Below are 26,572 nucleotides of genomic sequence, written 5' to 3' on the forward strand. Positions count from 1 at the left end.
ATTAAAGAAGAAAATAGAGGACTTCTGATCATTAACTTTATGCCTTGAAGCAGTAAGGTAGATATCCAAAGTTTTCCTAAAGGATTCAGCCTCCCGAACACAAGCCAACCCCATGAGTGAAGTATCATCTACAAACTGGAGATGAGAAAGCATTGGCAGACCCGACCTCCACTTCCAGCCATGAATCAAGCCCTGAGAAACTCTACATTGAAGAAATCAACCCAACCCCTCTACCATAATAATAAACAGATAAGGAGAGAGCGGATCCCCTTGACGAAGACCTCTAATAGCACCAAAAAGATCTGAAGGCTCACCATTCACTATGATCGAAAAAGGAAGAAGTAACACAACTCATAGTCCAACTCACCCAATCAGCAGAAAACCCAAAGGCCAATAGAATCTTCTGAACAAAACTCCATTTAACTCAGTCATATGCTTTGGCCATATCTAGCTTAATGAACATAGATCCATCCTTAGAGGTCGTCATGGAGTGAATGGACTCAAAATCAACCATCACCCCATCCAAAATTTGACGACCAGCCACAAATCCTCCCTGTTCCTTCGAAATAACAATTGGCAGACAAGATTTAAGCATCTCAGCAATCAACTTCATGATAATTTTATATACCACATTACAAAGCACAATAGGTCTAAAGAATTCAAGTTGATCAACACCTTCCTTCTTAAGAATGAGGATTAGAAAGGTAGCATTTAGGGCCTGAAGCACCTGCTTATTTTGAAAAGACACTTGAACAACCTCTAACAAGTCCAGCTTTACAATATCCCAAAACTCTTGGAAAAATTCAACAAGGAAACCATCAGGGCTAGGAGCTTTCTCCTTTGTCATCCCAAACACAACCTTCTCAACTTTAGACAAAGTAATCAAATGAGTAAGTGAAGCATTCAAAACATTAGAGATCAAAGAAGGGATACAAGCAAGAACCATATCCTCCTCAACCTTCACGAATCCTCTATAAATAGAGCAGAGTAGAATTGATGGGCCTCTCTGGAAAGAGCCTGTTGCAAAGAAATCGACACACCATCAGAAGTGACTAAAGAAGAGATATAACACTTGTTTCAATAAATTTTCTTCTAATTCTTTATTTTTCTTTTTAATTTTTACCAAATTTTCTTTCAAAATACCCTTTTCAGACAAGGAATCAATGTCAATACTTTCTAAGGAGCTCATTTCAGAAAATAAAAAAATAAAAAAATAAAAATTAAATTTTAAAAAAATAAAATAAAATAAAAATAAAAATGGCAACTTCTCAAACTCAGGACACTCACGAATGGATATCTCTCTAACATTTGTAAGATTATCAAATTCTTCCAATATTTTCAATCCTCTACACTCATGCACTCTGAGATTGATTATTGTAGTCTACAGTGTTACATTTTGCAGTCTTCCACAAGAATCAATGCTAATACATTGCAAGTATCTCATTTCGGAAACATTTAGCAACTCCTCAAGCTCAGGACACTCACCAATAAACATGTATGTAATATTTGTAAGATCGACCCTTCCTGCCAGCATTTGTGATCCTCTGTACTTGTGCAATGTGAGTTTGACGAGTGTAGTGGGCAGTGTTATTTTATGCAGTCTCTCAACTGAATCAATGTCAATGCTTTCCAAGCAGCTCATTTCGGAAACATTTGGCAACTCCTCAAGCTCATGACACTCTCCAATGAACATGTCTGTAAGATTTGTAAGATTGTTGCTTCCTGCCAGCATTTGCAATCCTCTGCACCTGTGCACTGTGAGTTTGATTAGTGTAGTGGGCAGTGTTATTTTATGCAGCCTCTCACATGAATCAATGTCAATGCTTTCCAAGCAGCTCATTTTGGAAACATTAGGCAACTCCTCAAGTTCAGGACACTCACTAATGGACATCTTTCTAAGCCTTGTAAGATTGCCAATTCCTTCCATCAATTGCAATTGTCTACATCAGTGCACTGAGAATTCGTTGAGTGTCGTTGGCAGCGTTATGTTGTCCAGGTTCTGACAAGAGTTAATTTTAATCTTGATCAAGCAGCTTAGTCTGGCAAGAGTTGGAAACACATCAATCTCCTCACCCTCACTAATGCACAACTCAGTAAGGTCATCCATTCCCGTAATCCTTGGAAAATATTTGCAATGTTGCAGACCGAGTTTTAGGAGCCTTGTTGGCAGTGTTCTGTTTTGCAGCTTCTCACATGAATCAATGTGAATCATCTCCAAGTATTTCAATCCTAGACAATCAAATATGGATAACTCCTTAAGCTCGGGACACTCCCTAATAGAGAGCTCTCTAAGCTCTTTAAGTTTGAACATTCCTACAATCCTTTGTAATCCTCTGCAATATTGCACAGTGAGTTTGTTGAGTGTCTTTGGTAGTGTTATGTTGTGCAGCTTATCACATGAGTTAATATTAATCCTCTCAAAGTGGTTTGCTTGGGCAAGGCTTGGTATATCCTCAAGTTCTGGACACTCACTAATGTATAGCTCTATAAACTCCGTTAAATCTTCCATTCCCGCAATCCTTTGCAATTTTCTGCACTCTGAGTGTCACTGGCAGTGTCTTGTTGTGTATATTACAATATTCAACAAAAATCCTATACATGTAGTTCATTCCAAAAAGATGCAAATCAACCTAAAGCTTGGTACAACTAATTATATTCAGCTCTACAAGTTCTGTAAGATTGGATATTCCTTCTACTTTTTTCAATTTTAGGCAAGCTTCCAAATTGAGTTTAGTTAGGCTTGATGGCAATGTGTTGTTTTGTTGGTACGGCCACTTCGATGGTAGCAACTCTGACTTCTTCTTCTCCTTGTATAGCCAACTAAGGATTTCTTTATCTTCTGATTCTTCAGCCAGTGTGCCCGTTTGGATAAATTTACCATCAAACTTGGTGATGGGTTGTGTTGCCTGATGTCTTGATGTGGAAGGTTGTCCATAAGACCTTGGTGAAGTTGGCGATTTAGATAGACATAAGGGTTCAAAAGAGTACTCCCCCATGCCTTGGTCCTTTATTTTAATCTTTTGCTTGAAGTCTATGGAGATCTTCTTGATGGTTGGATGTTGAGGAAGCTTAGGCCTCCCTGTTGTGTGGAACCAAACTATCTTGAGCTGCCCCCATAGCATTGCAATGCTGAAAAGGGTTATTATCTGCAAATATTGAAATTTCTTGTCCATTGTAGGGGAACTTTATACATTGATGGTACATGGAAGGCATCGCTTGCATTTCATGGATCCATGGATGACCCAATAGTATATTGTATGTCAAATCTATGTTCAACACTTGGCACATGGTGTCTCTTTGTATAGGACCTACCTGAATGGGTAGTATTACAGTTCCTTCAAATGACCTATCTTCATCATCATAAGCTTTGATAGTGATTTTCTTTTTGGGATCAATAGACTGCTCAGAGAAGCCCAATGCACGGATAAGCTTTAGAGTACATATGTTGAGACCAACTCCTCCATCTATTAATACTCTTTTTAGCCTATGTTTATAGACTAAGACCTCGATATGTAGTGGGGTACTATGCGGATGATTCAAAGAGACATCATCCTATTCAGAAAAAGATATGTTGTGTGGCACTGTCATATGGGCCACCATGGCTTGGAATCGATCAATATCCAAATTATTTGGAATGGTTGTTTCGATAAGAGCTTGCTCCAAAATATCCTTGTGTTTTGATGAAAGTTTGAGCAAATCAAGTATAGATATCTGAACGGGTGTTCTCCATAGTTGATATTGAGTCTTGGGGAGAGTTGTTGATGTTGATGTGTTCCCTTTCAAGACATATTTTTGCGCTCTTGTTGTCACATTTATCGACGCATGTTCTTGTTTGTCTTTTATTTTTATGACATTTACTTGATTGTCATATGTCGTCGATATGTGATTGATGGTGTTTTCATAAATGTGATTAATACGAGCTCCTTTGGTGTTGTTTGATGTTGACGCTCCTCCTTTGTCATAATTGGGAAGAGGATTTTTGAAAGCTTCATGGTCACCATTGGTTTTATGACCATCGACCGCTAAGTCGCCCTTGTCTATCATGTCTTGAACTATGTTCTTCAGCCTCATGCAATCATTTGTGTTATGCCCTTTGTTTCAATGATAATCACAATAATGTGAGTCATTCCACCAAGGTGGTTTGACCTGGGGTTCAAAGTTGCTTGTGGGTGGCAATTGGATGATATTATTTGCCAATAGCTCTTGAAATGTTGATTCTAAGGTTTATCCTAATGTCATGTATATTCGTCGATATGGGAAAGAATTAGTGTTGCCTCTTTGGTTTGTGTTGTTCCCTTGGTTGTTGTTGTTGTTGCCTTGGTAATTCTTGTTGTTGTTTGACATTGAAGCTCCCTAGTTGGTATTTCGCTGATAAGTGTTAGTGGCTTGATTAACACTTTTTTTTTATCATTATTGGATGTTGGGTTGCTTGATAAAGTCAACATTGGTTATTTAGACTTTACATTGTTGGCATCGATTACCCCATCATTAACAATGTTTTTGTTCCTTGTCCAAATTTTGGACTTGTCTAAATTGTTGTTATTGTTTTGATTGTTAAAGGTGTTATTTTTTGACGAATTAACACCTTCCTTAAAGAACTTCAATGTTACTTTCTTGATGAAAGCTTCCTCTATTTGGATACCATTTTCTATCAATTTTGCAAAAGATGGTACACATTGTAGTTTAAGTTGATAACTCATCTCACTATTTAGATTGTCTATGAAGATTTCCATCTTTTCCTTTTCAGGTACATCGTGTGGGTACCTTGAGACCATGTGCCTCCATCGTTGTAGAAACACCATGAATGTTTCATTGCTCTTTTGTTTTGTGTTACACACATTCAACATGGTGATAGTGTGTTGGATGTTATAGGGGTATTGTGTTATGAATTTGTTCACCAACTCATCAAATGATCTGATGGGAGGTGTGAGTTTTGACAACCACTCCATAGTTTGCCCTCCCAGACTTCTTGGGAATAATCTCATTAAGTATGTGTCATCGTGAGAAAACTCTAAGCTCGTGGTACAAAATTCCCGAACGTGATCATGAGGATCACTCTTACCATCATATTTGTCATACTTTGGTATATCTGAATTTGGGGGAAAAGGTACCATGTTCAATCTCCTATCAAAAGGATAAGGATAAATTTTGTCCAAGGAGTATCGTACCATGGTCCCTTGTTACATGTCTTGCATTTGTCTTTGAAGTGTTTGGAGTTGTTGTTTAAGAGTATCTATGGGTGCATTTGTCCTTCGATGAGGAGATTCCCCTCGTTTGTTAAGATTGTACTGATTGTAGGCATGGTGTTATTCGTGAGTGTTGTCTTGTTCATGGGTGTGATCTTGGTTGGGTATGTTTTCTTGATTATGTGCCTCTTCTTCTCTCCATTGTTCTTGATAAGCATAGTTTCTTGCTCTTGTTCTTGAAATTATCTCATCTATATTCCTTGAGTTTTCTGTGTCGAAATCGTTAGGAATATTGACTCCTTTGCTTGTTCGCATGAGTAGATATTTTTCTTTATCCACTTCTATAAGTCTTTTTATGAGTTTTTGGAAAGACGCATTCTCTTGACATTCTTGGATAAGTTCGTCGGTGATCTTTGTTTCTCCCATATTCGCATATTCATCAAAAGGATTGGACAGTCTACGAACCATACTTGATTCTGGTTGTGATTCCTTCTTTTTGTTTTTCTGAGATTGAGTGATAATGGGCATTAATATATCTCTACTGTATTGAATTCTTCTTCTTCTATTGGAGTTCTTGGTGGAGTTGGTGGCTCAAGTCGAGCCTCGTTATAAGTGATAAGAAACTTTGGAAACAAAGCTAGGTTAATCCTTCCTCCACTATTAAGGCGTTGCTTGAATGTCGATTTTTGAATGTAAGCCCTACTTCTCAAAGGTTCTTTTTCAAATTTGTTGGTCATTCCTTGGATATGCAACCACATATGACGCAAGAATGCACGATGTGATGTAAAGAGTTGACAATTGATATAGAGAAATTTATTCATTTTGATAAAGGCCTTAGAACTAGGTTGTCTCTTCTTCAACTTATTTTTTTTATGTAGACTTCTTCTTCTCAAAATATGGGGAGTGGTCATACACAAATGATCAAATGTTGATGTTGATGTTTGGATATGGATACTTTGTTTATAAACTCAAGTTTACTTGTCAGGTAGAAGTTTAGTTTGATTCTCTTCTACGACAAAGTGTGTCAAATGATATGACTCAAGTTTCACGATCTAGAAACTTAATTTGACAACTTGAGGACCTAAGTAGCTATTGTTTTGATAGGATTCATTGGATGGTGGAACTTTTGATCACTGTTTTGATATTCCTTAATCTTGTTGGATGAAATTTGATCTCAAGCTAGTTGAAGATTTGAACTCTTTCTAAGAGTGCTTTGCTGGATTTGGAAATTTCTCACTTATGATTCTTTTTTTAAGTTTCATTGTTGGATTTGTTAGAGGACCTAAAAGGGTATCCAAAACTGTTCTTGAAAATTTCACAAAGTGATTGGTTTGCTCTCTGTTTTTCTCTAATTTTGACCATGTGCTAAGATAGAGACCTGATGCACTAAAGAATGATCTCAAAGTGCTACAAAATGTTCCAGATGCGCTGTGATGCCTCTCAAATGTGCTACTTTATACTATATGATAATACAATTGATGGATAGGTTACGCGCTCATATGTCCCTTTTATGCATTGATGTTTGGTATATATGCATTATAATATGCTTCAGACACACTAGGATGATGCTCTTATGCACTATGGTGATGTTGTCAAGTGCTATCTGATTTGTTATCAGTATGATATTGATCATGTGCTAATGTGAGTGATGAAAGTACTAACTGTTGGTTGGAATGCGTTATTGGATGGTTGAGATGCGCTAGGATGTTGCTCCTACATAGTAACTATCCTAATAACTTTGTTTTGATGCTTTTGCTGTGATGTTGAGAAATAAATTTTGTGACTTGATGGATGATTTTCTGAATAATGACTTGAAAACACAGCATATAGAAGAGATAACAACTTGTTTATGCTAAACAAATAGTGTATATTCTTTTGAGGATGTTTTCAAATCCCTGATGTTTTCATTGGTTTGGATTACAAAAAGACGGATTAAGCAGACTCTTTATTCAAGGGTCATTGACAACATCATAGCCCACTAGTCTCCATACTCCGGCATCTCAAACAACCTTGTCATCCCCTAGGGGGCACACATTTTTTTGCCTTTTGCCATAAATTAACCCAAAGTAAATTGTTTCACAATTGAGTAGTTATCTTGGGAGATATATGGTGAGTGATATTGGGGGCGGATTCTTCCACATCCTTGCACTATGATATTGCCAATGTTTGGTAATAGACTTATCTCAAAGCTTCTAATTCTATGGTTTTTAATCAGGCTTTTGTTCGGTCTTCAGTGATAAACTCCCTCGGGAAGCTTCCCAACCTTTAGAACAAAGGCTTTATGTATCTTAAAGATATTGGGGGAAGACTAATCACTGAGCAAAACCATTGGAGGGGACTTTCTCTAGCCTTCACATTTGATTATAGTGGGTTGGAACACTTGGCGATAAAGTTGTTTCCCATTTAGGTCCTTCCCCTCTCATCGGCCTCAATGGTGCCCTAAGGGCAACTCGAGAGGGTAGGCCTTCTAAAGGATTTAATTTCTTGAAGTAAAAGAAAGCATAAAAGAGTATTTTGGTTTGTTGGTCACCCAATTAAGGGGAGAGCATATACCTACCACTTTCAAGACAAGGCAAACAATGTTCTTTTTATCTTTTCAATGCAATGATTAGCTAAGACCTATTTGAAGATGTTGCTCCAAAAAGCATGGTGTTCTTTTTAGTGTTTTGTGTTGTGCTTTCAATTTGCTTATCTTTGTTATTGTTGCAGTTTATCAGATTTGTATTTGTGATTAAGTTTGTACATCCGGTGAAGACTGATTCACCTCCCCCCCTCTTAGTCTTCCTTCATTTTTGTTGCCAACACCTAGTACTAGGCTTTAAGGAGTGTGTGTAATTAGGATAGTGTTCATCAAAAAATATATAGAGAAAAAAAATGCACTATATCATAAAAACAATGATCTATAATCTAATCAAATAATAGAATAATGTAAATAAACAATCAATCTAGAATTACGACTCAAGAGACCAAGTAGCTAGAAAAGGAGACAAGTAATCAAAACCAAATATCTATTATGAATATGTATTTAGAGAATTGTGAAAAAAATGCTTAGGGGTTGCTATTTTTATGTACAAGGGCACACCATTCAACTTGGTCTTGTAATAGGCTACACGTCATGTTATTTAATTCATTTTTCATTGCCTGGTTTGAAGTTGATGTGTACCTTTTAAACTTGTTTTCTTTAAATTTGATTTCATTTTTGTAGAGTATAGTATTGCAAAGTATAACAGGGCTAGCTATTAGACTCATTTTGGTAGTTTTGAAGCCCTTACATGTTTCTACAAGTTCACAATTGTGTTTCACAAATGATACAAATACAAATGCTTGATAAATTGTTGTAGAGGCAAAGATGTAATTTTGTAGTGCTTGTGAATCAAATGTAGTTTTGAGTGATTCCAAATTTGATGTTTTCTAGTATATATTCTCCCTCATTTCCAATGATTTGTGAATGCCTATAAATACGGGTAAGTACACCAAGATGGTGAACAAAAAAGTGGCCACTAGCTTAAAAAATCACTAAAACGGACGAAATGTGTACGTGTTTTAAATAAATTCAAAATTCGCGTACGTGTTAAGGCTCAAAAAATTCAAGCCAAAATGCATATCGTGTTCATAAAAATAAAAATGTGATCATGTTTTTAAAAAATGAAAATGTGATCATGTTTTTAAAAGTAAAAACACAACCGTGTTATGTTTCGCAAGCAAAATGTGATCAAGTTTTTCTTACATCAAGTTAGATAAGGAACATGGACTTAGATGGAAATTCCTTTAGCCTTCCCTTAGGTTTTTCATCAGGATATATACATAAAATATAACATTTAAGTATAAGAAAGATAAAGACAAAAGTTATATTTTAGGTATGTATTGTCAAGATGTTTGAGAGTGGCTTCAAATCTCTAGGAGTCATAATGCATATTCTAGATTATAGGAGATCTTATAATTTTTTCAAACAGTCAAATTTTAATAATTAGTGGGCTTATATCATCATTCTTTTGCTATCTCTTTATCTCTCACTCTTTGTCTCCCCTAAGCTCTAGACCTGTCTATTTTCCTATCTCTCTCCTTATCTTCCCTCTCTACCTCTCTCTATCTCACTCTCTCCTCTCTCCCTAAGCTCTAGATCTTATAATTTCTCAAACTTTTAATCAAATTTCAATAATCAGTAAGCTCATATTATCATTTTTTCTCTCTCTATTTCACTTTTATCTCCCTCCATCTCTAGACCTATCTCTCTTCCTATCACTCCCCCTCTCCCCTTCTCTCCTCCATCTCTCTATCTCGCTCTCTCCTCTCCGCCAAGATTTAAACCTATCTCTCTCACTCTTTTTTATATCTCCCCTCTCTTCTCCAAATATGTGACACACATTCTCTCCTCTCTATCTCACCTATCTCTCCCCATCCCCAAATATATCTTTCTCTCTCTCCTTCCCTCTCTCTACATTTTTTATATATCCTTTCTTTGTCTCCCTACATACATCCCCTCTCCCTCTCTACCTCTACTTCTATACATATATCCCTCCATCTCTCTCTCCCTTTCTCTTTGTCCCACCCTCACATGCTCTATCTCTACTTCCCTATCTCCCCTCTCCCTCTCTCCACAAACCACGACCTCCCTAACTCCCTACCTCTATTCATCTACATAAATCTTTCTCTCTACCTCTCGCTCTCTCACTCCCTCCCTCCCTCCCTCCTTCCCTCTCTATTTTTCTTTTTCTCCCCTCCCCTTCTCTCTATGTACCACTCTTTTCATCCCTCTGCTTTCAACTCCCCTAACTCTCTACCTCCGTCACTTCATACTACTCTCTCTCTCTCTCTCTCTCTCTCTCTCTCTCTCTCTCTCTCTCTCTCTCTCTCTCTCTCTCTCTCTCTCTCTCTCTCTTCGTACCTCTCCTTCCATTTCTCTACCTCCCTCCTTCCCTCTTTGTACTCTCTCTCTACTTATCTTTATTTTCCCTCTCTCTTTGAATACCTCTTCTTCCCCCCCTCACTCCAAATCTCCCCTCCACTTCCATCTATCTCACCTCTCTCTATCTTTCTCCTTCCCTCTACACCTCTCTCTCTCTCTCTAGGTATTTAGATAAATAGTGTATGGGGGAGTGAAAGAGAGGTAGGTAGACATAGATAAGTAGAGATAAAGGAAAGAGAGAGAGATGGAGATATAGGTAGGGAGGGAGAGAGATATGGGCTGAGAAAGAGGTAATATAGAGAGAGTGGGGAGAGAGGTGAGATTAATAGAAGTAGCAAGGGAAGGTTTGGGAGATAGAAGAAAAGATAGAAATAAAGGTCTTCTAGGGAGGGAGATATATATAGAGAAAGAGAGAGAGGAAGAGGGGAGATAGTGATAAGTTGAGAGGGGGTAAATAGATAGAGAGAGGTGGAGAGGGAAGGTGAGAGATAGAGACACGTGAGATATACAAAAGTGGAGGGGAGAGTTGGAGTGATGGAGAGAAGGAGAGGTATTCAAAGAGAGGTCGGGTAGATAGAGATAAGTGGATAGAGAGAGAGAGAGAGAGAGTAGTATGGAGGGAAGGAGGTAGAGAATTAGAGGAGATACAAGTAGAGAGGGATGGAAAGAGAGATAGGTACAGAGATGGAGAGGGGGGATAAAGAGAGTAGGAGGTAATATAGATGGATGGAGAGAGAGAGGAGATAAATACATAAAGGGAGAGTAGAGATAGAGAGTATAGATAGATGGGTAAGTAGAGAGGTGGAGGGAAGGAGGGAGGGATGTATGAATAAAGAGAGAGGGAGAGACAAATATTTATTTAGAGAAATAGAGGTAGATAGGAAAGGAGGGAGATGTATGTATAAAGAGAGGGAAAGGGGAGATAGATATAAGTAGAGATAGAAGAGGAGAGAGAGGAGGGAAGGAGATGTATGTAGAAAAATAAAGGGACTAAGAGGGAGGTATGTAGAGAGAAAGGGAGGCAGAAAGATATGTTTGGATCTTTGGGTGGAGAGGGGAGTGAGAAAGAGAGAGGTAGAGCGAGAGGAGAGAGGGAGAAGGAGAAATAGGTATTGTACACAGGAAAATGCGGTGACCAAAATGAATAAATAAAGGTGAAAAGACCCACATACTGTTGATATTAATTTGGGATTGCTCGCAGGCGGCATTTTCATCAAGTGGCAATGTTCTTCTTTGCCTTCGGGCTTTTTCTCATTTTCCAGCATGTGAGCCAAGTGGTGTCTTGGCGTTGCCTCTAGTTGCTAGCATTTTTTGTTCAAAGTAGGGAGAACACGAAGCTGCCGCGTGGCTGCGTTTTTGTAACATGGTACGTTTCTCGGCCCCACCATTCATCGTGCGAGGATAAGGATACTCAGTGCCTCTACACTGCCCGATTTGGTTCTATTTATGCACTCATTTTCAGATGTCCCCCGAGTTGTCGTGTGTCTTCCATGGTGGTTTGTGAACCAGGATGCGGTTTGCATCGTGGTTTTCTTGTTGGGCAGGTATGGAGATCGCCATGACGCGGTGGAGATAGCAACTTTGAAAGTGGTTTTGTTGGGCAGTGTCTCATTGGGAGCCACACCAAGTTTTCTTGTTAGGAGCGATTGCTAGGATGTTGTTGATGTCGCTAGTTGTTAGTTAGGAGCCACAAGCTCTATTTATGCTCTTTTTTTCCTTGCTTAGAGGGGTTCAAAATTTCAGAGAGATTTTTAGACTTTGGCTCATTTGAAGAAGCCTTTATGTTGATTTAATTTGGTGAATGATAGACAAATCAGATTGTGCCTATGGCCTTTGTGATGGTTTTATTTGAAGCTTAATATATTAACTTATGTGTTGTTTTCAAGTTCAATAACTTCTATGATATTTTTTGTGAGACTTTGCGGATTAAACTATGTTTTGAGACTTGTTATCTGTTGAATGAATAGTTAATATCATTTTATGTTGAATGAGTGTTATGTTGTATTATTCTCTTGAATGGTTCTGAGCATGTAGATTGTTGAATGGGCTTTAAAACCAGATGTTTCTAGGTTTTATATGTTGTTAATGCTTTTCCAAAATATTATGGTGCATCGCCTAAATAGTGTAGACCATTTTGCTTTAAGTTCCCTCCTTCCCCTTTTCTCCCCCAATTGCATGAAGAGTCAGATTCTTAAACCCGTAGGTCATTGAGTGAGTTTTGCGCAATAGGTCCCCCATCACTGAATTTTCCATAAGGATGTTCACGTTTAAGGTAAAATTAAGAGTCAACAGTTCTTTTTCTGGCATGCTCGGTGGGATCCAAATTTTGAATAATCCTAAGCTATTTTATGAGTCACGGGCCCATTACCAGGAGTTAGACAGCTTTAAATCCTAGTTTACTCCTTCCACCCCTGGTAAACGTCCATTCGGCTGCAGCCTCTTCTTCCCAGAGCCCACCTATCTTCCCTGTAGTCGTTCCTACAATAATGGTGTAGATTCTGATGGTATGATGAAAGAATAAGTATCTGGTAGATTACTGAGAGGGGGGGATGAATCAGTAAATAGAAAAATTGATACAAACTTCCCAAACTCAAACTTAATCACACAAAGTAAACTTATCAATGAAATACCACTTTCAAGATCAATACTCATAAGAATATTGGTTGATTGTTATAGCAACTTAACAGTAAACAACATCAAACTTGTAAATATCCAAATGCTTCATTTCTCAACACTTTCAGTTATCATGACTTATCAGAATAGTTAAGTAGTTAATCAAATCAACCATAAGATCATAACCACAAAAACATTCACCACATGACACAAGTATTTATACGTGGAAAACCCAAATAGGTAAAAACCACGGTGAGATGGGACTCACAAGAAAATATTTGAACGCTTCTGAAGTTCGCCCTAGTAGGAGCCTAGCCTATTATGGCTTTACAAAAAGTCTTGTTAAGAATTGATCTTGTTAGGAATCACTCGGTTAAGGGATTGAATACAAATGCCTTGTTAGAAGCAAATACCCTGTAAGGAGTAACCTCAGTAGAGGATTTGAGAATCCAATCTAAGGGACCACCTTGTTAGAGGTTTTAATAAGTAACAAATATTTTTAGAGCTTACCCGGTTAGGGGATTTCATTTCTGTTGTAATTGTTAGAAAACAACACGAGTTTCTTGATCTGTTTGAATAGCACTAAATTTGCTTGATCAGATCCATTTAAGCTTCTATCTACCTTTACTCAAACTGTAGACTCGTTCTCTAGTTAGGCAACCACACACTCAACTGATTTCTGCCAACTCTTGCCAACACCAAAACAAAAACAACTTCATCGTCCTTAAATACAAATCAATTAGGTCGGTAACATAACAAAGATCTAATCTTCTCATCATCGAGATTACAAACAAGTCAATACAAGCATGATCGTTGGATTCCATAGAAATCTCAACACATCAATCAAAAAAACCTCAACCGCTCCTTGATCACCATTTCATCGAGCTCAGTAACTCATCATGCGCTTTGCATTAGATGCAATACACTTTTCTCATTCCCTAGACCAACAAACAAATGCGCCAAAACATTTTGAACTTGTCTGCATACAATGATCTTACGTCTCAACATCATTACCACTCAATATCAGATCATAAACTAACATAACCAATTCAACAACCTTAATCGGTTAGGGTTTAGCAAAAAACAACTGATAGGGTTTACCGATTACATAACATAGAAAGGGTTTAACCTTATACACCGGTTTACTGGTTCAACTCACAAACTTACATATTGGTTTACAATATCTTTCACAAAGCTCTTCCTACAATCTCTTCCTACTGGTTATAAGACAATATCAACAATAACAACAATATCAATAACAATATCAATACTGGTTCAATTGACATCAATGACAACATAACACATCATTAATGCAATCTTCATGCAAATGCCAACAATCTCCCCCTTTGGCATTGATGGCAATACAAATATCAACACTATTGCTTGTTGTTGTGAATGTGAATAGGAATCCTGGTTTACATTACCAAGTATTCACATACTCTCTTTGTCTTCAGTTTGTCACTGGTTTTCCTTCTCATAATCACATAATTCTTCTCCCCCTTTGACAGCAATGCCAAATTGAAAGTAAAACATGTAATATCAAATTTTCACTATGCATCAACAACATACTGCAACTTGATGCTCCCCCTGTGGAATATATCCACTTGTACATCAACCCTTATAAAATTTTGCAAGTGATTCAGGGACTGCTGCAGTCAACATCATGCTTAACTAACTTCATAAAGAGGGACAACCCCCAACTGACTTCTAAGATACTCAAAAGTAGTCTTAGGCAGAGGTTTGGTAAAAATATCCACAAGCTGCTCCTTGGTAGAAACATGCTCTAAGATAACATCTTTACTTTGAACTTTTTCCCTCAAGAAATGATACTTCAATTCAATGTGCTTGGTTCATCGTGCAAAACAGGATTCTTGGAAATATTTATGGCACTTGTGTTACCACATAAAATCTTTATAGGTTATGAAATCTTCATCTTAAAACCTTCTAAAATGTGCCTCATCCAAATAGCCTGTGTGCAATTCATATAAGCTGCAAGATACTCAGCTTCAGCAATAGATTGTGAAGTGCAACTCTATTTTTTACTACTCCATGAAACAAGCCTTCCTCCAAGAAAAAATGCTCCACCGGTTGTGCTTTTCCGGTCATCCTGCCCAATCAACATCAGTGTATGCCTTCAAATAATTTTTTTCTCCATATGGATACCATAATCCATAGTCAACAGTACCTTTCAGGTATCTAAAGATTCTCTTGGTTGCTATCAGGTGTGTCTCCTTAGGATTCTTCTAGAATATAGCAACTATGCCAACTGCATGGGCAATGTTCGGTATGCTGTGAACAACATAGTGTAACTTGCCAATCATTGAACTATATTCCTTCTCATCAACAGACTTAGATTCATCTTCCTTGGACAACTTACAACCTATAAACATTGGTGTCCCGACTAGTTTACAGTCACTCATGCCAAATATCTTCAAAACCTCTTTCACATACTTAGACTGTGTAATGAAAATACCATTCTTCATTTGTTGTATTTGCAAGCCTATGAAATTTTTTATTTCCCCTACTAAAGTCATTTCAAACTCATTTTTCATTTCATCTACAAAATTGTTGCTCATGACATCATTACCTCCAAATATAATATCATCAACAAATACTTCACTGACTAGTATTGCATCTCCTTCAGACTTGAGATATATGTTACTATCATCATTGGTTCTCAGAAAGCCTATCTTCATTAGATGCATATGAAGCCTTTCATACCATGCTCTGGGTGCCTGCTTTAATCCATACGAATCCTTATGCAATTTGCATACCATGTCTTTCTCATCAGTCAAAGCATAACCATTTGGCTGCTCTATGTATACCTCTTCTTCCAGTATCCCATTCAAAAATGCAGACTTAACATACACCTGATATACCTTGAACTTCTTATGGGCTGCAAATGCAAGTAAAGTTCTAACACCTTCTAGTCTTGCTACTGGTGCAAAAGTGTCGCCATAATCTTCTCCTTCCTCTTATGCATAACCCTTGCACACTAATCTTGCCTTGTTGTGAACTACAACGCCATCTTCATTCAATTTGTTCATGTATACCCATTTAGTACCTATAACATTCTTATTTACCAGTCGGGGTACTAGGGTCAAAGTGTTGTTCTTCTCAATTTGATCCAATTCCTCCTCCATAGCTTTAACCCAATAATCATCACCAAATGCCTCCTTAGCAGTTCTTAGTTCAATGGTAGAGATCATGCAAGAATTCTCTCTGATTATTTTTCTAGTTAGTACTCCAACATCCTCATCTCCAATAATCTTCTCAAGATTGTGATTCGGTCTCACATATCTAGGAATGACATGATTATCATCTTCAGGTTCAACTTCTTCGTTGTCATCATCTTCTTCTGAATTTATCTGTACCGGTTGGACTATTGCATCAAAATTTTCTTTGTCGGTTTTAGATTTCACAGTTTCTGGTTCTAAAAACAAAATGCAAGGATCTTCATCCTTTTTCTTTGAACTGGTTTCTTCTGAGACTCTGAGAAATTCATCCACTCAAACATCAACACTCTCAACAATTCTTTGTGTCCAGTTGTTAAAATATTTGTAGGCCTTACTCTTGGTGGAATAACCAAGAAATATGTCTTCATCACTCTTAGCCTCAAATTTTCTAATGTAATCACCTCTCTTAATAAAACATTTGCTTCCAAATATCTTAAAATAGCTAACATCAGGTGATCTTCCATATCAATATTCATAAGGAGTCTTTTTCTTACCTCTCTTTACCAGAACCTGGTTCATTATGTAGACAGTTGTGCTGATAGCTTCTCTCCAAAAGGTTTTTGCTACACCTCCTTGTATCAACATTGTCCTAGCAACTTCAACAACTGATCGGTTGTTTCTTTCTGCGATACCATTCTGATGTGGTGTCCTTGGTGCAAAAAGATGTCATTTGATACCATTCTCTTCATAGTACTTAGTGAATTTCTCAGAAGTAAATTCACCGCCTGGGTCTGTCCTTAGACATTTTATCTTCTTACCGCTCTCTTTCTCAGCTAAGACCCTGAAAAACCTTGAACTTGCCAAAAGCTTCAAACTTATCCTTCAAGAATGTGACCCACATCATCCTTGACCAATCATCAGTGAGAATCATGAAATATCTGTCACATAGAATGTTTTTTGTTCTTATTGGTCCACGAAGATCTTTATGAACCAAATCTAACAAGTTCTCTGCTCAAAAAGATTTACTTTTGAAAGTTGAAGAATTCATCTTTTCCTAACTGACATTCTTTGCAAAGAGTATTAACCGGTTTGTCTATCTGAGGCAAACCTCTAACTGTCTTGGACTTACTCACTTTAACAATGTTATCAAAGTTTGTATGATAAAATCTCGTATGCCAAAGCTAGCTATCATCTATTTTTACAATAAAACAATTGCTAACTTTAGAATTGAGATGAAACATGTTACCTTTAGTGTGTTTCCCGGTTGCAATCAATTAACCTTCGTTGTCAAAGATTTTGCACATACCATTTTTAAACTCCAGTGGGTATCCTTTATCATTGAGTTGTGCCACACTCAAAAGATTGTGCTTTAGACCTTCAACCCAGTAGACATCATCTGCACTACTCTTCCCATTAAGAGAAATAACTCCTTTTCCTTTAACCATGCAGGGTGAGTCATTGCCAAATCTAACAACACTGCCATCAAATTCCTTCAAGGAAATAAATTTGCTCTGATCACTGGTCATATGATGTGAACAACCACTATCAATGATCCAATCATCAGAGTTATCCATCCTGGATACTAATGCCTTCTGGTTTGATATCTCTTCCTTAATAGCTACAAACACAATATCTTCACTAACATCATCATCAAATTCTTCATCAGTGATACCACTATCAATAGCAATAAGACAATATCTTTTGCCTTTACCCTTATACTTCTTGAATTTATCTTTCTTGTGTTCATTTTGACCATTAGGACAATTAGCCGCTATGTGACCAATCTTATTGCATGCAAAAAATTTTAAAGGTAGTTTACCTCTGTATTTACTAGTGCCTCTAGGCAACCTCTTTGCCAACAATGATTCAAGCTCCACTAAACTGTCTTCATCATCAACATCTCTACTGGATCTAGATTCGTAACCATGACTAGCATCTCTACTTTTTCTCATAGATGGGTTAGAGACAGAAGCTCTAAATGTAGACTCGGATTTTTGTACACTACCATCATAACCATTTAATTCAAAAGCAGTAAGCTTGCCAATGATGGAGTCAAGAGTTACCTTAGTTTTGTCAATGGATTTCAGCTCCTAAACAGCTACAACTCGAATAGCATAGACTGGTAGCAGGATTCTCAGTACCTTACTAATTATTGTGGCATCTTCCACTTTCCCTCTTGCACTCTTAATTTCACCGACTATCTCTTTTATCCTTTGACCATATTATTGGATATTCTCACCTTCAGACATCCTCATGTCATCAAACTTTCCTCTTAGACTCTCCTCTTTAGCAATCTTAACATGTTCATCACCGCTATAAATCTCTTCAAGTTTTTTTCATACTTCATATGCAGTTTCAAGACCATGAACATCTACATATTCAGCATCAGACAGGGAACTAATAATAGCTTCTAGTGCTTGATGATTTTCTTGTTGTTCTTTCTTCTAATCATCGGTCAGAGTTCCAGTAGGTGCAATATACTGATTTTCTACATGATCCCAATACTGACTTCTCAGACTCTTGATGTAAATCTTCGTTCTGTCACTCCATATCCTATAGTTATCTTTGTTGAACTTCGGACCTTCCTTCTTCATCATGATCTAGCAGATCTTTTCCTCAAGTTGCTAGGCTTAGACCTTAGAGGACATGAGATTCTTTGATACCAATTGATGGTATGATGAAAGAATAAGTATCTAGTAGATTACTGAGGGGGGGGGGGTGAATCAGTAAATAGAAAAACTTATACAAAATTCCCATACTCAAACTTAATCACACAAAGTAAACTTATCAATGAAATACCAGTTTCAAGATCAATACTCATAAGAATATCGGTTGACTGTTATAGCAACTTGACAGTAAACAACATCAAACTTGTAAATATCCAAATGCTTCATTTCTTAACACTTCTGGTTATCATGACTTATCAAAATAGTTAAGTAGTTAATCAAATCAACCATAAGATCATAACCACAAAAACGTTCACCACATGACACAAGTATTTATACGTGGAAAACCCAAATAGGTAAAAACCACGGTGAGATGGGACTCACAAGAAAATATTTGAACTCTTATGAAGTTCACCCTATTAGGAGCCTAGCCTGTTAAAGCTTTACAAAAAGTCCTGTTAAGAACTGATCCTGTTAAGAATCACCCGGTTAAGGGATTGACTACAAATGCCTTGTTAGAAGCAAATACCCTTTAAGGAGTAACCTCAATAGATGATTTGAGAATCCAATCTAATGGACCACCTTGTTACAGGATTTAATAAGTAACCAAGCTTGTTAGAGCTTACCCAGTTAGGGGATTTCAGTTATGTTGTAACTGTTAGAAAACAATAGAAGTTTCTTGAGATATTTGAATATCACTACATTTGCTTGATCAGATCCATTTAATCTTATATCTGCCTTTACTCAAACTAAAGACTCATTCTCCAGTTAGGCAACCACACACTCAATTGATTTCTGCCAACTCTTGCCAACACCAAAACAAAAACAACTTCATCGTCCTTAAATACAAATCAATTAGGTCGATAACATAACAAAGATCTAATCTTCTGATCATCAAGATTGCAAACAAGTCAGTACAAGCATGACCGTTGGATTCCATAGCAATCTCAACACATCAATTAAGAAAACCTCAACCATTCCTTGATTACCGCTTCATCGAGCTCAGTAACTCATCGCGCGCTTTACATTAGATGCAATACACTTTTCTCATTCTCTAGACCAACAAACAAATGCGCTAAAACATTTTGAACTTGTCTTCATACAATGATCTTAGGTTTCACCATCATTATCTCTCAGTATTAGATCATAAACCAACATAACCAATTCAATAACCTTTATCGGTTAGGGTTTAACAAAAAACAACTGATAGGGTTTACCGGTTACATAACATAGAAGGGTTTAACCTTATACACCAGTTTACCGATTCAACTCACAAACTTACATACCGGTTTACAATATCCTTCACAAAGCTCTTCCTAAAAGCTCTTCCTACCGGTTATAAGACAATATCAACAATAACAACAATATCAATAACAATACCAATACTGGTTCAATTGACATCGATGACAACATAACATATCATTAATGCAATCTTCATGCAAATGCCAATAGATTCCTCCTAGAAATTTTGTGACATGGAACAATGGAAGCCCTCTCATCCCTCCCACGCCACCTATAGTATAGGGGTTGATTCCCTTCGCTACGCTAAAAGTCATCCCTAAATTCATCGAATAATGTCACAAGACCCCCAGGGAACACCTACAAGATATAGCCAATGTCTGCACCGTCCATGGTATCGCCGAGCAAAATATAGCTTTGAGATTGCTCGTGGCATCTTTTAAAGGGAGATATCTAGATTGGTACAGATCCCTAGGTCCAAAAACTATAGTTGATTGGGATCAGTTGAGCGACCGCTTCTTTCAGAGATTCTCTCACAAGGTCGATAGGTCATCCTTGATGCACCAATTGATTACGATAAAGAGAGCCCCTCAGCAAGCAATGATGAAATTCAATTTAAGATTCTAGAGGACCTGGGAAAGAATATCGATGTTCGCCTACCCTCCCGCGGATATGGCATTCGTCTTTTATCTGAAGGCCTTCAACTTTGATATATCAGTGATTATTCAATCTCTAGGAGGCAATACCCTCTCGCAAGCATTTGAATTAGCAGTCCAAGCAGAAAATAATCTGATCGATATCGGGAAGCTTGCGCCATGACCACTCATGTCGAGCTTTCTCAAGCTATCAAGTCAGGCCCCTGAATCGGTCGCGTGCAACACATTTGCTCCTCAATCTATGTACATGTACCCCAGACCCTAGCAAGCGCATTCGCCTCCATAATCGTCTTTGGCCATGGAGGTCAACGATATGAAAAATGTGTTGAAACTTTCTCGAACGGGATCGTCAATCTGAAAAGGTCTCAAATCTCACCTGCTAGACCCCCTTTTCAACAAAATTTCTAAGGGAATAGACCCACATATCGGCAGAACTAGTATGCAAACAACCGAACTTCCTCAAGTCAGCCAAATGGCTAGATAGTTCCGATACCCAATCCATTGCAGACTATCTATCCTAACACCGATAAAGAGTTGACAATGGGATAAAATAATCTAGTGGATGATACCAATTCTTGGTGTTTTCCATGTAACAACGCCCACGCTCCAAGAAATTTTCCAAGAGGCAATCTGCAATAAAAAATTGCAGAGCAACGGAACCTAGGCATGGTTCCAGATGATTCAGTTTAGGCATCCCCTGGCATGGATAATGCGTCTCTCATTGCCCAGATGCAAGGTATGTTAATGCAACAAGAAGCGGAGATAGCTCCGGACCACACACTGTTCTCTTGGATGGAGGACGAAGATGTCATGCTCACAAATGATGCAGCCACATCAAACTCGGGGGCTCCTCAAGTGCAATCAGATTACAATCTCTGGTCGAAAAGGCACTTCATGGGGGAGAATATAAGCACACAAAGGAAATTGGTCGCAAATAAAGCTCCTGAACAACCCATAGTTGCTATAACATACCCAAGAAAGGAGTTTATCCCTTATAAGCCAAGAGAGACCAAGGCATCGGTGCTTTCAGTATTGGATGTAGTGGAATAGCTAAAGAAAGGCTCGGCCAATGTCTCTTTATGGGATCTCCTTAGTATCCTAGAGCAAAAGAATCGGTTGAAAGAAGCTCTATCCGAGGCAGGGAAAACAACAGGTGGAAATGTCGCTAAAACTCCATAGATCAACGAAGAAAGGTTTCAGCCCTCCGCAAAGAGATTGTGCTCACCAACCATGTTGACGAATGAAGCCATACCTCCTAAATCCCAAACAGAAGGTAAGCCTAAACAAAATCCTTTCTATTTGACCCTCATAGTTGGGGATAAGCTTTTGCACAATTCTATGATAGATTCTAGTGCTAGCACCACCATCATGCCTAAGAAAATCATTGAGGTTTGAATATCAAATATGAGCCTTTAAATAGGGGTTTTATGCAGCTAGATGGGAATAAGGTCCAAACCGTGGGTCTTATCAAAAACCTTTTACTGACATTGTTGGCGTGTCTTAGTGTCATCGTGCCTCAAGAAGTGGTAGTTATTGACATCCTGCCTATTTTTGGCCTCTGCCTTTCTCGAGACTTCACTGCCAAAATAGGAGGTTACCTATCCTTATATTGGTCCCACCTTATCCTTCAAACCTAGCGTGGTGCCAAACTTAAAATCCTTTTAGAACCCCTTCACGTTGAACACATAGTGGATCAACCTATGCTCAATTTTGAACCACCTCATACCTCCATCTCCAACAAAGAAAGGAAAACCGTAGAGCTTCTCGAGGATGAAGAAGTAACCGGGGATATTCCACCATATCAGGAGATATTTCTCAATGAATTCATAGTTTTTGATCCATACTCCAACTACCATGCCACAGGTCTTGGTACTTACTGCATTTTCAATGAAAATCAAGTCATTCCAAAACTTACCAAAGAATCATTAACCAAAGAAAAGTTGTCTTCTACACTCTAGACCCTACACTTTGATGGCGCGAGATACAAAGTAGGTTCAGGGGCTAGGATTTGCCTTACTTCAACTTCGGGTGAATGGATCCTGAAGTCTTTTCGTCTGAAATTTTCCTTCTCTAACAATGAAGCAGAATATGAAGGACTGATCCAAGGTTTGAGCTTGGCAAAGAGGATGGGTATAAAGTAATTGAAAGTTCTGGGCGATTCTGAGTTGATTGTGCACAAGGTTCGAGGAATGTCTAGCACCAAACATGTCCGTATGAGATCCTATCACCATAGGACATGGGATCTTATCGAAAGCTTTGATGCTTTCAACATCCTAGAGGATTCCTCGAAAGACAAATGATTTTGTTGATCGAATGGCTACGATTGGATCACAATTTGACCCTGCTGTGAACCTGCTCACCAACCCCCAAGCGGTCTGTGTGGTCGTTCAACCAACTATTCCTGACAATGACACCCACTGGTAAGTTTTTGAAAGTGATGAGAATATCTCCTTGTTCATTCAAAACTCAGGGGAGTTTTCATATCAACTACAACCTAAGGTAAAAGAAGCTTATGGGGATCAGATCATTCAGCTGAAATCCAACAAGCTCCCTGATGGATTAATCACCCTAGAAAAAAAATTTGACCATGATGATGTCAAAAATGATAGGCAAAAACTTATGGCTGATAAAGGGGACTATGCCAAAATGTTGGTAGGAGGTGGGAGAATACTCAAGGTCGGAAAGGAAGTTCCTCAGAAGACCAAAAGAGATTGGCCCGATATTGTGATGACTATGTAGGTGCACTAGCATGGTCCTATGAATATTTGAAAGGGTATAATCCTAGCACCATTTTGCACACCATTGAGCTTACTGATGGGGCCAAACTGGTCTAACAGAAGCAGAGACCTGTCAATCCAAAAATTGAGTTCCTTATGGCCCAGGAATTGAAAAAGTTGTTAGAATCAAAAACCATCTACCCCATCAAGAAGAGTACATGGGTATCTAATTTGGTGCCAATTAGGAAAAATAACAGGGATATCCGACTTTGTATGGATTTTCGGGACCTGAACCAAGCATCTCTAAAAGACCATTATCCTTGGAACAGTTGTTAAGTACAATAGTGGGGTCAGAGATGTTCTTGATGTTAGATGGTTTCTCGGGTTATAACCAAGTATTGGTGACGCCAGAAGATCAACATAAGACAACCTTCACGACCAAATGGGGAACATTCACTTATCAGAAAATGTCATTTGGGTTGTCAAATGTTGGTGCAACTTTTCAAAGAGTTGTGGATCTAGCCATCAAGGAGATTATTAACAAAATCATCCTCATATATCTGGATGACTTGATCGTGTTTTCAAAACACAAAGAAGATCATTTCAATCATCTTGAGCTAGTGTTCCAAAAGTGTCTGGAGTTTGGCATCTCTTTGAACCCAAAGAAATGTATTTTTGGGGCCCCACAAGGAAAATTAATAGGGCACGTAGTGTCAAAGGAAGGAGTCTCTATCGATCCTGATCGAATGAAGGCAATAAAGGAGCTTCCTCTTCCTGTCAATAAATAGGGCGTTCAGTCTTTCCTAGGTAAGGTTAACTTCATTAGCCACTTTATTTCAGACTTTGCAGGGATGGTGAGGCCTATCACTCTAATGCTTAAGAAGGTAACACATTTTAAATGGACTCCTGAAGCTAAAGAGGCTTTTGAGAAAATCAAGGATGCTATATGTTCAGCCCCCGTACTATCAAACCCCGATATGTTTAAGGAGTTTATAATGTATGTTTTCTCTAGCCATTATAGCATTGTTGTGGTCCTAACCCATAAAGATGCAGACAAACACCCCATAGCTTTCTATTCCAAGACTCTGAAGGAATGTGAGGCTAAGTACAATTTCATTGAAAAGCAATCTTTGGTTGTAGTCAAGGGTAGGGCCTTAAAAAGTTTAGACACTTCATCATCTGTAATAAGACTAAAATGTATGTCGCTCATCCTTCAGGCAGAGAATATATCATGGAAGGCGACATTACGGAGAAGAGGGCGAACTGGATTACCAAAATCCTGGAGTACAACATTGATGTTAGGCCCACCAAGATAATACGCGGGAAAGGTTTGTGCGAATACATAGCCCAAGTGTTCAAGCCCCAAGAAGATGAGATAGCCTAAGAAGAAGTTGTATTGGTCACTTCCGAACCAATAGAAGCATGCTGGATGGAGGCTTGGAAATATTTTATGAAGACTGGGATTTTTCCTGAAGGCCTCCCTCCCGAAAAAAGGAGATTTTATAGACTGCAGAACAATAGCTTTCGCTTGGTGGATGGTGTACTTTTTAAAAGAAATTTTGATGGAATCTTGCTCCGTTGCATGAGCCAAAGCCAAGCTAGCAAGATTCTACATGAATTTCATTATGGTCCATTAGGAGGTCACTTTTCGGTACAAACTACCATCATCAAGATCACCCGTCGGATATTTCTGGCCCTCTATGTTTAAAGATGTGCACACCCTGGTAAGGGAGTGCAAAGAATGCCAGTACTACAATGGTAGGTGTAGAAAGGTGGCAATGTCACTCAGGCCTATAATGGTGGAGGAACCCTTTGCTCGGTGGGGTCTCAACTTCGTAGGAATGATCAATCCTCTAATCTCGACTAGACACAAGTGGATCTTAATCGCTACCGACTACTTCACTAGATGGTCTGAAGCTTTTCCCCTGAAGAATTCATCAGAGACCTAGATATTAATGTTTCCGGAGGATTTAGTGTGCCGATATGGTCCACCAAATACCATAATATTGGATAAGCGCAAGCATTCATAGGTTCATGAATCACCCAATTCGCCCTCAGTAAAGGTATTTACCTAAAAACCTCCTCAAACTACTATCCACAAGGAAATGGACTCGCTGAGTCCACTAACAAGAATATCATCAGGCTCATTTAAAGGATGGGCGCTGAGCACAAAAGGGAGTGGCATCACCACTTTAGGAGCGCATTATGGGCCGACCGGATAACACCTAAGAAGATCTTAAAGAATTCTCCATATAAGTCGGTCTATGGTAAAGACACATTATTCCTCGTGTCTCTGGAAATCCCCACCTTGCAATTACTCAAGTCTATCAAGGTGGTAGAGAATGGTCCCAAGGAGGTGAGGTTGGGAGAAATTATGGATCTAGAGGAGGCAAAGGAAGCAGCATTTGCATCTCTTCAAAACTGTCAGCAAACCATCAAGAAGTGGTTTGACAATAAGAAAAGTTCTGACCCAAAATTCAAACAAGGCGACCTTATCTTGAAGTACAATGAAAGGGCGGCTAAGCCTGGTCAGCATGCCAAATTTTATGGGTTATGGGAGGGACCCTTCCGCATTATAGATTGCAAAGGTTTCAATTCTTTTGATCTTGAAGATATGCAAGGAGATTCTCTCAGGATCCCGGTCCACAGGTTCTACCTTAAACCTTTTCATTAGCGGCTTTTCTCTAATGTACATAATGTAAATAGTGCTTTTGTGTGCCTTATTTATTTAATTATGTTTCTTCATGCATCCCGGAGGCAAAAATAAATCACAAGATACTCCTTGATTAAACAAAAAGAAATCTTTATATTATAGGTATCTTTATATTACAATGTATCATGAGGCTTGTGGTCTAGTTTCAAAGAGGAAGAAAAAGACAAAGTTCTCTTAAGATAGGGTGGTGCTATTTCATGAATCTTCTTCATCTTCCTCCTCATCCATCTGAAAGTTACATTCATCAACTTCATCTTCGATGTCTCCCCCCTCTGACCACTCATGATCAAAATTGTCGCCAAGCTCCTGAGTTATTGATACAAGCACCATATTAGGCTGGACATGCGGTGTCAAATCCACAGAAATATATAGTCCTGGAACTCAATATACCATTCAATGCCAGCCGGGATGGGCACTATTATATAGTCCTTGCAGATTTTCTAGATGTCTTTCCAGAAGATCTTACCAAGTTACCACCTAAGAGAGAGTTCAATTTTTCTATGGAACTCTTACCTCAAACGGAGCCGCAATCTAAGGCTCCATATAGAATGACAATGACAGAACTGTATGAGCTTAAGGCTCAATTGCAAGAATTGCTTAGGCAAGGTTTTATTAGACCAAGCGTATCCCCGTGGGGTGCACCAGTGATCTTTGTAAAGAAGAAAGATGGTACTTTGAGGTTATGCATTGATTATAGGAT

The 26,572-nt window shown here is 38.4% G+C and overlaps 1 protein-coding gene across 1 annotated transcript; it reads right to left on the bottom strand.

Moving 5' to 3' along the window:
• Positions 1-1,945: 1,945 nt before the first annotated feature.
• On the bottom strand, positions 1,946-2,509 carry LOC131028367 (uncharacterized). The gene has a single exon (XM_057958633.2). The coding sequence runs from the start codon at positions 2,507-2,509 to the stop codon at positions 1,946-1,948; it is 564 nt and encodes a 187-aa protein (XP_057814616.2).
• Positions 2,510-26,572: the final 24,063 nt, after the last annotated feature.

This window comes from Cryptomeria japonica, chromosome 7 (genome assembly GCF_030272615.1).
Source record: "Cryptomeria japonica chromosome 7, Sugi_1.0, whole genome shotgun sequence".
NCBI classification, from domain to species: domain Eukaryota; kingdom Viridiplantae; phylum Streptophyta; class Pinopsida; order Cupressales; family Cupressaceae; genus Cryptomeria; species Cryptomeria japonica.

Excerpts from the sequence above, each read along its gene's own strand:
- LOC131028367 (XM_057958633.2), bottom strand. The coding sequence starts at position 2,509 with ATGGAAGATTTAACGGAGTTTATAGAGCTATACATTAGTGAGTGTCCA.